General features: G+C 44.4%; 1 protein-coding gene across 2 annotated transcripts in view; it reads right to left on the bottom strand.

The window, feature by feature from the left end:
• The window catches only part of lrrk2 (leucine-rich repeat kinase 2), a 36,230-nt gene that overhangs the window by 9,462 nt on the left and 14,131 nt on the right, over window positions 1-12,637 (bottom strand). For both annotated transcript variants that reach the window (XM_084017752.1, XM_084017751.1), the window contains exons 17-38: window positions 11,844-11,972; window positions 11,157-11,327; window positions 9,895-10,159; window positions 9,591-9,779; window positions 8,534-8,649; window positions 8,251-8,323; window positions 7,747-7,943; window positions 7,413-7,663; window positions 6,250-6,398; window positions 5,391-5,484; window positions 5,082-5,268; window positions 4,802-4,983; window positions 4,489-4,712; window positions 3,767-3,894; window positions 2,648-2,866; window positions 2,362-2,563; window positions 2,100-2,188; window positions 1,817-2,004; window positions 1,559-1,713; window positions 1,303-1,449; window positions 1,029-1,220; window positions 1-105 (exon numbers count right to left, since the gene is read on the bottom strand). The exon at window positions 1-105 is cut by the window's left edge and continues 42 nt beyond it. In XM_084017752.1, the coding sequence (XP_083873878.1) occupies window positions 1-105; window positions 1,029-1,220; window positions 1,303-1,449; window positions 1,559-1,713; window positions 1,817-2,004; window positions 2,100-2,188; window positions 2,362-2,563; window positions 2,648-2,866; window positions 3,767-3,894; window positions 4,489-4,712; window positions 4,802-4,983; window positions 5,082-5,268; window positions 5,391-5,484; window positions 6,250-6,398; window positions 7,413-7,663; window positions 7,747-7,943; window positions 8,251-8,323; window positions 8,534-8,649; window positions 9,591-9,779; window positions 9,895-10,159; window positions 11,157-11,327; window positions 11,844-11,972 (3,652 nt within the window). The remainder of the gene's footprint in view (window positions 106-1,028; window positions 1,221-1,302; window positions 1,450-1,558; window positions 1,714-1,816; window positions 2,005-2,099; window positions 2,189-2,361; window positions 2,564-2,647; window positions 2,867-3,766; window positions 3,895-4,488; window positions 4,713-4,801; window positions 4,984-5,081; window positions 5,269-5,390; window positions 5,485-6,249; window positions 6,399-7,412; window positions 7,664-7,746; window positions 7,944-8,250; window positions 8,324-8,533; window positions 8,650-9,590; window positions 9,780-9,894; window positions 10,160-11,156; window positions 11,328-11,843; window positions 11,973-12,637) is intronic.

Genomic DNA, 12,637 nt, shown 5'->3' with positions numbered 1-12,637 from the left:
TGTCCAGTATTGTTCCCGCCAGCTGGTCCCCAAGCACCAAGTCAGGAGCGATCTGGGAGATGGGAAGTGTGCAGCGGGGATCCTCCGGGTTCACCAGCAGAAAATCTGAACGGAAATCATGGACATCATCGGTATGAGATCATTGGAAACATGCACGAGGAATGACTGAAGTGATGTGATTTTACAAACCAAACACAATGTGTTTTACACTACATTGACCAGACGTTCCAGTTTGTCAAAGACAAGCTCGGTTCCCCGAGTCCTGACAAATATGTGAAAATCACTAAAATGTCCCAGTTTTCACATTAATTCAAATGATATTATTATTATACTGTTTTCAGTACATAATAGTAGTTTATTATGTCCTTTCTCACTCATTATTTCCTAACCCGATATAAAAATGCATAAGGATGCATCACATGTCTGCGTTCAACACTGATTTGTCTAGATTTGTGTCAGCCAATGTAAGTGTCGTTGTCAAGGCTGTTGCTATGACGCTTCCGGCTCTTTCTGACGGAACCATTCAGTACATTTACGGCCGGCACGCAGAAAAGAAAGCCGTTCTTTTCGAAAGAGCGGAGAGTAGTCGGCAATGAATGAATGCACAGCAGAAATGTCGCTATAAATGATCGTATAACATCGACCAGAGAACAACAGCACATCTAGTGCCTGCATAAGCACCTGGTTTTGGTGGTTTGGAGCTATAGTCACCCTATTTCATACCTTATTATTAGGCTGCATTCATTCAAAAGCAGAGAGTTTGTCACATAAAGGCCCATTTAGACCAAGCGACTGCATTGTTCCCTCACGGCGGGGTTGTACAGCTCTGGATTGCTGGTTTATGCAGCGTGACGTCGGGTTCCTACAACAGCTGTTCCTGCTACAACTTTCACTGCTCGCTGGCAGATTAACTACACTACAGTCAACTGAATAGGAGGACTGGTATTTTTGCCTTATGGATTAAAAAAAGGAACTTTGTTGAATTCATACTGATGAAACGGGCCTTGTTTTTTTAGTGATATGTGTACCGTTGTCAAAATAGGTGAAGAGGTCTTCCAGCAGAATCTTGCTCCACTCTTGTCCGTCCTCAAAGCTGTAGAGAGCCCACTTCTTCAGCAGAGACTCCCCGCTGCCGTGCATGTCGGTGTTCAGCAGGCCGGGAAACCACTCCTCCAGCACCGAGTCCACGTGGTCCACCACCTGACCCAGCAGCACCCGGCCTGGCACGAGACACACCACAGTTAACTCTTTTCATATCACACATATCTAGCCACCTGATTTTGCTTTTTTAAGTGACGGCACCTTTGCGTGAAGAGGGCACAGTGATCCTGACGAAGCTGGAGGGGCTCCCCTCCAATGAGGAGGCCTCCACCAGACAGTAGGCCTCCGGGGACCAGCTCAGGTACAGGCCTCTCCTCCAGTAGATCCGGTTGGGTCGCACCACTTTTCCTGGATAACACACAGCAAGATAATTCATGTTGTGAATCCCATTCTTTGAGTTTGTATCTGCCGAGTAGATTAAAGACTGGCCGTGTCTACTAAATGTACTTTAATGTACCTCTTCCACAAAGCAAGTAGGTAGAGACCTCCAGCAGGCGACTGATCTGGCGAGACCAGTAATCCATGGGGAAGTACGGCATCTCATACAGACGCACAATCACCTCCGAGTTCTCACAGTGAGGCAGCTCTATCACCGGTCTGTGTTGAGGCAAACTGGAAAGGAAGGGGTACGTGGATATCATGATGCGGCCCCTCTGCACTGGCCCAATCCAAAAACACCTCGCCCACATCTGCAGCTGCACATTTAAAAACATACTTGCTGGGTACCAGCAGCTGGTCCTCACTGAAGGGAAGGGCGATCTGAAACTTCTCCAGCAGCTTGAAGAACTGCGTCAGGTGGCTCTTGGGGAAACATTTCGTCTCAAACAGAAACTTTTCCACCACCGAGCGCTGAACAACTCCTTTAGGATGCTCCCAGAAGCCACAGCTCTTTGATGTCAGTTTCTACAGACACGAGTGTGAAGAGGGTGTTTAGAGGGCTTTCATGGCCGCTGACCGGGGGGAAACGTCTGGTTGTGTGGGTGTTCGGATGAAGCTACCTGGGAGATGATGTTGCACAGCCACTGTGGCTCGATGAAGTAGAGCTCCTGGAGCTGAAGTGCAGGATCATCAAAGTGCAGTAAAACCCCTTCAGAGACAGAGAAGAAGAAACAAGCAGGCTTGGTCAGACTTACTGTTCACCTTCAGACTGGAGGTACGTCACTAAGTGCTGATGCTGAGATGAAGGAGAGCTGAAGGATATTGATATAATATATTATATGAGGACACCGTATACGTAACAGCAGCTCTGAGTGGACTGACCGGCTTCACTGAGGAAGTGGACAGCGTGGGGCAGCTCAGCTTCCTCCAGCTGCAGCTGACTCTCCTGGATGAGCTGCAGCAGCTCCTGATGCCTGAGAACGGGGAACTCTGGGGGAACCCTGGTCCTCTCCTGCAGAACCCGGCGCTCCAGCTCCACGTAGCTGTCTGGAACCAGCTGGCCCATCACAGGCTGGCCCTGGATCTGTTGAAGTAGGAGGAGGTGGGGAGATGAGGACAGAGAGGGCAGCCAGATAAAAGGTTTCATCTGCCGTTCATGTCTGTTTACCTTGAAGCTGGTGACTTCCCTGGCGATGGCCTTGCGCAGCTTGGCCATGGCATCCGAGTCCTCGCAGGCGGAGACCATGTGGTAGTCCCTGATGGCAGGGAAGCCCTGGTGGGTCAGCAGCTCCTCTCTGATCTTGGTCAGGCAGGCCTGAAGCTGCAGCTCATCACTCACGTCTGTGTGGGTTCCCACCAGGATGACGGGGGACAGAGGGGCGACGGCCTGAAGTGAAGACGAGGAATTCTCAAGAGACGGAAGAAATCTCTACACATGTGCGTAATCGACATTCCAAAGTTAACTGTTATTTCCATAATTATATTTAAAAAAAATGTTCTTTTGAATTGAGAAAATGTGACACTTTCCTAGAAAACCATTGTAGGGCTTCTGCAGATAAAAAACAAAACAAATGGATGAATGAATTATGGAGACGGGGGGGCTGGTTTCCAAGAAACAAGATTGTACATTTATGAAAATAAAAGGAAAAGACTCTAATTAGCATGTTATTTTCTTCTGAATAAATCCAGATTCTTATGATAAAATGGTCATTCTGGACTAAAGCCACAAGTGTTTCTTTATTGCCAAATATGATTGTAAAGTTTTTTCTTGTAAATGTAAGACTTTAATTGTTTTTCTTGGAAATGTAAGACTTTAATCTAATGGAAGAGTGACTGGGTTTTTTAATGGGTTTTTTAACCTTAATATTACATCATAACTCCTATTGAGATTTTGAGATTTGAATTCCTTGATCAATATTTCCAAATGAAGCCGTTTCCTTATCTATTATGTTGACTGAGTAATAGTCATCTGAAACAAATCATTTTAGAGAGACTCACTTTTTAAGGTGGATACTTCTCCAGTGTATTTTGTTTAATAAATGTTAATAACAGACAGACTTTGTGACAAACAAGTAACAGCTGACCCAGAACATTTATACATTTATCATTTTCTCCTCATATAAAAATCCTTTATCCTCTGAAACATTTGTCAGTGACTTATAAATCTTACAATGTAAAAAATAATCAGAATTTATCTCTATTGTTGGAGCCTTGTTTGTGATGTTCTAAACACATTTGGGTATTGGCAGCTCCAACAGAAACTCATGAGAACGACTGCAGGACTCACTTTGATGTTGAAGAGCCAGGGCTTGAGGGCTTCCACCTGACCGGCTCCTTTGCTGAGGTTGTACACCACCAGGTAGAGAGCTCTGGAAGTCAGGAAGTGAGGGTGAGAGCCGCTGAACTCCTCTTCACCTGTGTGGTGAAGAAGAAGCAGGGAGTGAAACTAAACCACGACAACACACACGTGTGGAATATAGATTAAACATGTGTGTGTGTACATTCTTCTCATGTTGATGACCTTTGAGCTTACTGGAGGAACATAATTCAATAAGTTTAGATACAATTCATGCAGGTTTACAGTGAACTGAAATTCTCCAATATCATCTGGTTGATTAAGAAATGAGGGCGACATTTAGAGGAGATGATGAATGAACGAGACAAAGAGACACAAAACAACTACATCGAGATAACAAAGCAAAGACACAATAGTCATGACGACTAAGAAAAGGGACAAAACAACCACAAAGACACTTTAAAGTGTCCAGAACGACCACAGACAAAAAACTAACTAAAAGCCCAAAACAACTACAAAGAGACACATGTAGGAGAGGTGGTGGGGCCCATTGTTTCATAATCCACCCATGCTTGGATACTGAAGATTTCAGATGTGAAGTCTAACACACATCTCTGCAGCTGCTTCATGGACTTCTGTAACATGTGTACCTATGAGTTTGTAAGTTGCTCTGTTAGTTGGCAATCTCGTGCTTTGGACGTCTAACTACCAACCTGAGAAATCCCAGACGTTTAGCAGCATCTTCTTCTTGTCCCGCTCCCTGATGGTCCAGTCCCGCACCTCGATGCCAACAGCGTGCCGCCTGGAGTTCAACTGGGAGCGCTTCAGCTTCATCAGCTGCTGGATCAACGCCGTCTTCCCGCTGCCGGCATTCCCCACCACGATGAGCTTCATCCGGTAGTACGGCACTGCCTTCTTCAGCCGCTGCTGCAGGAACCTGGGGGTGAACAAAGATTTATTCATTCATCTATATATTCAAGGCTTTTATCTTTACAAACAGCACCTTGGGCGTGTGAAGCCGCTGACCTGACGATGTCTTTGGTCTTGCTGCCGATGAGTTTGAGGTCCAGCTGGAGTCGAAGGCCGTCCAGCGGCAGGTCCCACAGTCTGCCCAGCTTCCCCATCTCATCGGGGAAGGAGCGCAGGTTAGCGTTACGACTCACGTCCAGGGAGGTCAGTCCGTCCAGCAGGCCGATCTGTGGGGGGATCTGAACAGACCGGGAGATGTTACACCAAGATGTACCGTATTTCCACAGCATTCATTAGATTGATCCAGATTTCTAATGAAACATGGGCTTGTGATAACCTCCGTGAGCCTGTTGTCACTCAGGTGGAGTTTCTCCAGTCTGGTCCATTTGTAGATCGGCCCACTCAGATCCAGAACTTTGATGAGGTTCTGACTGAACATCAGCTCTCTGAGGTTGCTGGACTCCCAGAGATCTGGGCCAGGCAGAGCGGCGATGCTGTTGGTTCTCATGTCCACCGACCGCAAGCTGGACACACGGAAATGTGAGAATGAAACGTGCTATAAGAGGAAGGACGCATAGAATGTGCTAATGGTCCACACGATTGTAAACGTTAGAAATATGCAAAAGTGAAGACCTCTCTGACTTACTTTGGGAGACTCAGGATGGCCTCGGGAACACAGGTGAAGCCGTTGTTAGCTAGCTTCAGTGTCGTGATCTTGGATGGAAGATTTGACAGACAACCTGGAGAGGAAAAAGATGTTTCTGTCTTCACTAAATATTATTGTAGAACACTGCTCGTCAAAAGTGCTATGTATAAATGATATGGATTTATTCAAATAAATCAACTGGCCTATGAAGCTAATCATAGACTGTCAATTTTGATAAAAAAAAGAAAATGCTTTGTCAAATATCCGGACTGACCTGATGCAGGTGTTCTAAATTTACTATGAGGAACTCTAATTTTGTTCATCTTTCCAAACACCAGAGTCCCTTTAGAAACTAATTTTACTCTCCGCCTCCCCCCGGAGCGCCACCTGCAGGTCTAAGACAGCAGTGAAGCCAGATCTTGGTCTGTCTGTGACGGGCTGGTCGCTGCTAGAGGCCCTGCTGTCTCTGGTGGATCTGCATTATTTCACCAGATTTCAGAATCCGACCCGTGACACCGATGACAAGTACTAAGAAGGACTAAAGCTGATGGCCTTGTTTCGCTTATGTTAGCGGTTAGCACCACACTTCTATGTTGTGTCAACGTGGGTTTTCTCCAGCTTCCTCCCACATTACGACCACATGCAGGATCGGTTAACGGCTGTGTATCTACAGTATGCGTCACCCTTGTGATAAACTGGCGACCCGTCCAGCTGGCTCAGGATCAGCTTGGTCTTTCAATCTTAGTCACACAGTGCTCAAGTGTATTCCAGAGTAGATAGAAGATAAATGAAGACGGCCCATTGTTGGTCAACAGCAGATCTTTATACTCTCACAACACAATCGATTGATAGTACTCACTGATGTTGTTCATGGAGGCGCTGAAAGTCTCCAGTTTGGGGCAGCCGGTCAGGAAGTCTGCAGAAATACTGTCCACGCTGTTCTTGCTCACGTCAAGCAGCTTGACCTCCGGGAGAACGAGAGGCACACAAAGCTCCGTTAAACTGTTACTGAAAAGAGAAAAGGAAGCAAAATAACAGTTGACATTAAAATGACGACGGGAATGAGATGCTAATAATTAAGTTTTCAATCTTGTTTGTTAAGGAGCAGAACATCTCAAAACAAAGTTTACTGTCTTCAATAAAAATGTGTTGCGAAGGTCGTGTGCCAAGACTTAAAGGTTGAGGAGATCATTTGGAAAAACCACAGAGATTTTCAGTTTGAATGCATCGGCGACCCGAAAAAGTCCCGCCCCCTTGGTTCGGACCCCTGTTCAATGATTTTCTCTGGCCCGGCTTTGTTGATTGGACGAGGTTTAATGTGTTGATGGCTATCGGCATGTTACGAGGATTTCAAGTAATATAACAAGAAGTGTTTCTGAATAGAATCACCAACTCAACCTTGAAGTGTAATTGGTCTATCTTCTTATGAAATCGAACATTTACAACAAAGACGACGGAGATGTGTACTTTTTGAGGTTTTTTTACAGCAGTGATGCCTCTGGACTGTTGTACAGCACAGTATAGTTTATTTTGAGAAATCCGACCCATTTAGAAAATGAAATAGTTTATTTACTATGATTTGGATTTTCAGCAGACAACAATCTTATCCTATTTCTGTACTGATATAGAAGTTCAGATCAAAAGGCAAAATTTAAAAACCCTTACACATGACTGAAGTCGTTATATAGCCAATTGATGTGTTGGCCCATGTCAGGAAATACCCCCTCATACTGGAGACATGCCCAGCGTTTGATAAACTGAATCAAATGTCATGACTTCTTAATGTCCACATTTCCTTCTTTAAGAAAGAAAACCTTATTATGCAGCTTTGTGGTTGGTATCACTTCCTAACATTGAAAAATGCCCTTTTAATCGGTTTACGGTTTAAATCCCTTGTATGCTGCTCAATATTCCGTTTCACTGGAGAACACTCATCAGTACAGAAGCTAAAGAAACATCCGTTTCACTCGGACTTTAAGAAATGAAATGTTCGTTGCTCCATCGTGACAGGCTGCGGCCTACCCTTCCATAAACAGCTCCTCCAGCTGATCCATGGCGCGGCCCAGCTCGTGAGGGAAGGTGGTGATTTTGTTGAAGGACAGATTGAGCTGCCGCAGTGATGGACAGTTGACAGCGGGGTGAAAGGTCAGCATGGGGCCCACGCAGTTACGGGAGACGTTGAGCATGCTCAGTGAGAGCAGAGACAGCAGCTCCACCGGCAGAGCCTGCAGCTGGTTGCCCTGCAGGTCTAGTCGAGTCAGACTCCTCAAACTCTGGCAAATCAGAGACAGACAAAAATAAGTTTGTTGTACGTTTCCATTTATTTTTTAATAAATCGATGATTCGGCACACATACTTGGCAAAGAGCTGGGGGGAACTCCAGCAGACTGTTGTGGCTCAGGTCCAGGCGGAGGAGATGCCCCAGCTGCTGCTGGACGAAGCCATCGTCCATCAGACAGGACAGAGAGTCCAACTCGTTCCCCGACAGGTCCAGCAGGCGGATCCTCTCTCTCTCTTTGGACGGAGCAGCAGAGCTCTCAGCGGATCCCAGCCCTGAGGAGACGCCAGATCGTCAGTTAGGATGTGAAGGAGAGACGTGAGGCGAGAGCTTCCTTATCGGCAAAATGACGTGTAGAAATAAATGTGTGAATAAATAAACATTGCTGCTCTGACAAACCTTTAAAAAAATTAATACCTTCCTTTTGCATTATCCACCTTCAACTGATACTGATCAGATATATGCCCCCCTTTTCAACTGTCATATGACGAAACCATCGACATTTGCGGGTAATTTTTTCCGATCTGCTGTGTTTGACAGAATGTCAATGAAGTGGAACTGAATCAAATCTGACAGAGAAACCTTTTGGTCCTGAGCCGGTCCTTCCATATCTCCTGTGTGGGAGCTCACTGTGTTCACACTCTGTTGGACCACTCTGGACAAGAACAAGAGAAAGGAACACCAGAGAGATAAAAGACCACAGTGAGGGAACAGGAGCACATCTGGCTGGGATTTAAACATCTACTAGCAAGAGAGGGACATCTTTCACTTTACAGTCATTCAAATTCTGCTTTAGGATGTGAATTAAATGAGAACACTGGTCCGCATGCGCACTTAACACAAGATGTGAATGAAGAGGTTTTACCTCTGCACTGGCATGTCTGCGGCGTCCCTGCTTCCTCTTGATGGACCCCCCCCTCAACTCTTCTGTCGATGTATTGTGTGGCTTCGGAGACGGGACCCCTGACAACGAATCACTTCCTACATAGAGGTAAAAGAAATCACACAAAGAAATGATCTCCTGATGATGATGTCGTCACCTCTGCTCATCAGAAAACAGCGCAAACTTTTCCAGCCACGCCTATATGGTATGTTTAAGGTTACCTAGGTAACCACTCCCTGTTGCATCTCATCTGATTTACGAAGGGTACAGAATATAATTTGTAATATAAACAATGTTGGTACCCAAAGCCACATACATACACTTTATTCTAATTTATTCTCTAATTCTTTAATTTCAAGGATTTTCTCTGTTTTGTTTACATGGAATTTAATTTTCTTTTTAAATTAAACCCAAAAACAAACATAAACAACCTTCCAGACAAATGCCTATGGAGATGAATCTATACCCAGACACAATCACAGTCTGTAGGTGCTCATATTTTATCATGTGGTGCATTGCATAATATATTTGATAACTCCTTCAGTAACTTAATAAGTTAGTATGTTTTGTTATCGAAAAATGAATAAACATGCGCTAAAACATCTGCTTTTAAAGTTACAGTGTCACAGAGAGATGCCGAACATTTAACTTGTGTTTGAAGTGAGTGGTCAGATGACAAATTAATCATTTGAAGCCTCACTAAACTAAGTAAGAATAGACCGAGACCAAGTCAAAATCATCTCTTACTAATCAATGTGGCTTTTTAATGCATAGCTGCCTCTGTAACGAGTAACATAACGTTAATCACAGGATGTAACTTCAGTGTATGAACTCAGATTAACGGTTTGAAGAGATGCTACTTCTTCAGGTCCTGGAGCACTGAAGAACTAATAAAAATAATTATTAAATAATCATTTCTCCTCAACTCAAGTCTGTTGGTTGTATGTATGAACAGCGCCTATGAATATAAATCTATCTACGCTCCATTTCAAGCCAGTTTTAACGCCTAGATTGTGCTCTGTGTGGCTATGAATTTTACCATCACTCTCCAGGTCGTCATTGAAAAATAAGCTGTCCTCCATGGAGACAAAGCTGAAGCTGGAGTCGTCGCTCTCATCAGAAATGTAGCCGGAGGTCAGACAGGGGTCGCACAGAGATCTAGGAGGGCCGCTGATACTCTTGGACCTCTGGAAAGACTGAATGCACCTCGCCAAACTCATACCTTTACCTTAAAGACACAGCGTGACACATAGAAGCAATGAATATTGAGTCCTCATGTCTGTCAACTTTTCTTTGCAAAATATCAGAATATAAAAGAGAGAGAGGCGTTGACTCGTCCTTACTGCTGTTGCAATGGAGACTGTACGTTCTGCCTCTCTCAGCCAGCAGAGGGCTGAGCCAGGCTGCGTCCAGACGGCCCAGCCTGAAGCCCCCGAGGCAGAGGGCGCTGTTGTTGAGGTCCAGACCCAGACGGCCCAGCAGCTGAATGACTGTGGGTCCTTCGCCCCTCTTCACGCTCACAGCCAGAGCCCTGCGGAGGTGCTGCTCGTGGGCTCCTCGGCTGAGGAGGAGCTCCACCAGTTCCAGAGGTCCGCCTCGCTCACACACCTGAAAAAAGACAGCAGAGGTGAGATTAGAACCGATGATTATTCTAATTATCGATTCATCTTTCTGTCTATTAGGAGGACTTTAACAAAGGTATTGAAACTTTCGTTATTTTTGGTACCAAGTAAAAAGCACTGCGTGTGAAGTGGCAGCATCCGAATGTGAAAAGTGAAGCCGATACGGAAGTGCCTAAAACTAAAAATGAGGTATATTGGTTGTACTTGGCCACACCCCCACTCTTGTGTCACCTCTGGCTGCAAAAAGCCCAAATGCTGCCAAACTCGAGGCCTCAAACCGTCCACTTCTTATATACAGCATAATGTCTGGTCACATTCATAATCTTGTTTACTTTGATTAAATATCTCCTATAGCAAACTAGAAATTTGGCAATTTTTGTTGTACGTTGTTGTATTTGTTTTTTTTAAATACATGAAAGTTAGGTAACACTAGTGTGACTGTATCTATTATGGAACTCAAGTAGTATAATCTTTTTTTGTTTATTGGTCTATAAAATATCTAAAATATTGTTAAATGCCCCTCAAAACTACTTCAATAATTATAAAAATAAATCACAAATCTAAATGACCTATTTTGTGTCATCAACAGCAGAAAAATGCAATTTACAATAAAACGTAACAGAGATTTTAAATTCTCACATAGGTGATGAACAAGAAAATATTAAGTATTCCACTGAATTCCTGACAAACAATTTAATTCTGCTGATCGGCTGATTAATTGACCTTTTATAGTTTCAGCGCTATTCTCAAATATATCTTCATGGTTTAAGTCGGGGGACCATCCAAACATTTTGCCATTCATCCTGAGGGGAACATGAATGTTCTCCATCTGACAGCTTCAGAGATCTCAGTTCATCTGTTGCCAGATTTTCAGCCGATTCTGTTCTTTGATGAGATCATGTGCGAACATAAGAACACAGACAGCCATTCAGCATGGCCCGCTTGGATTTGTTTTGTTGTTGTGAGGTTTCGTGACCTCTGACCTGGTAGATGAGAGACTCCGTTTTGCTCTTCCTGTTGATGTCGGCGCCCAGCTCGATCAGACACTCTGCCAACGCCGTGTCTCCGTCCTCGCAGGCCTTTTCCAGCATGCTGTAGTGTAGCTGGGAGTCGCACCACATCTTGGACAGAGCCAGGCACACCAACTTACGCAGCTAGACGGGGAGGGAGGAGAGACAGTTAAACGTGTTCCTGTTCAAATTAGTTTATTCAATTATGGTGAAGGCTTCCCAGCTTTACACGAAATAGACAAGAGGCCTGTATGCTTAATCTGAACATTGAAGCATGTCTGGTATTTCCTGCAGGGCCCTTCTTGTACTATATGTTAATAAGTACAGCATGCGTGTCAACATGACCGCCTGCTGATGCACAGAATGTGACTGAGACTGATCTCCTCATGCAGTTATATCATTGTTCATGTTTCTGCTTTGTTAAGATGGTGTACTGAGTGTAGACTGATGAGGGAGAATAATTAATTTAAACGGTCTGAATACTTTCTGAATGCACCGTTTATTGACGGTGAGAAAATACATTACAGCGTGTTTTGCATCTGCAGCGTTCTCACTAAATACTTGACCACAAATACTCATTAAAAGCTTTTTTTCCCAATCTTATCTACAGTCTTTGATGAGAAAATTGTGTATTTTTTCGCGTCTAATCGTCCAACTCACAGCTTTGTTGCTCTGGTCGGGAGTCTCTTCTCTGAGGTATTGGAAGATCTGCCTGTCAAAGTCTTCCCTCTGCAGTTCAGCAGCTGCTCCTGAACAGGCGTCCAGCATCCTCAAAGCCACCTGGAAACACTGCAGCACACAACCAGAGAGAAGTCAAGTCAACTTTACGCTTATAGGATAAAGTCACAACATGCACATTTGCTGAGAGAGTTTTACACTCTATACAGTTTACGACATCGTCTGTCAGGGAGCCTCTCATTGGATAAAACTCACTACAAACATTTTAACAGGGAGGAAGGGCAGAAACCTCAGGGAGAGCAACAGAAGTGGAATAGGTGTCACGTGTACAGAATAAACCTACATAATGAACATAATAATTACAACGTAGTCAATACATATGACAGAATTAAGAAATGAGAACAGTAGTCACAGTAATGGTAAGAAATAACAGTAGGAACATGATTACCACTATGTAGGTGTATGAGTAGATGGCAGACGCCACGCCCCCAGTTTGGAGAAACAGAAGTCGTACCAGGTTTACCCTCATCGTCAACCCTTTCTGACGGGGAACTGAAGCATCCATCTATGCTCTCTTCAAAGCCACCACATGTGAGAAACTGTCATTTTACCTCACGCAATAGGGAAGTTGCTGTACTACCACAGCCTCCATCAGACTATGTTACTGACGGACAAAATCCAAACTAACCCTTTAAAGTACCAAAGTCACTCAATAACACAAATAGACTAACCGATCGAGGCAGCAGTAGACCAGCAACCCCCATGTTCTGTGTTTT

The sequence above is a fragment of the Eutrigla gurnardus genome (assembly GCF_963514095.1).
Source record: "Eutrigla gurnardus genome assembly, chromosome: 9".
Taxonomy (NCBI): Eukaryota; Metazoa; Chordata; class Actinopteri; order Perciformes; family Triglidae; genus Eutrigla; species Eutrigla gurnardus.
This window is presented reverse-complemented; position numbering and strand designations above follow the sequence as displayed.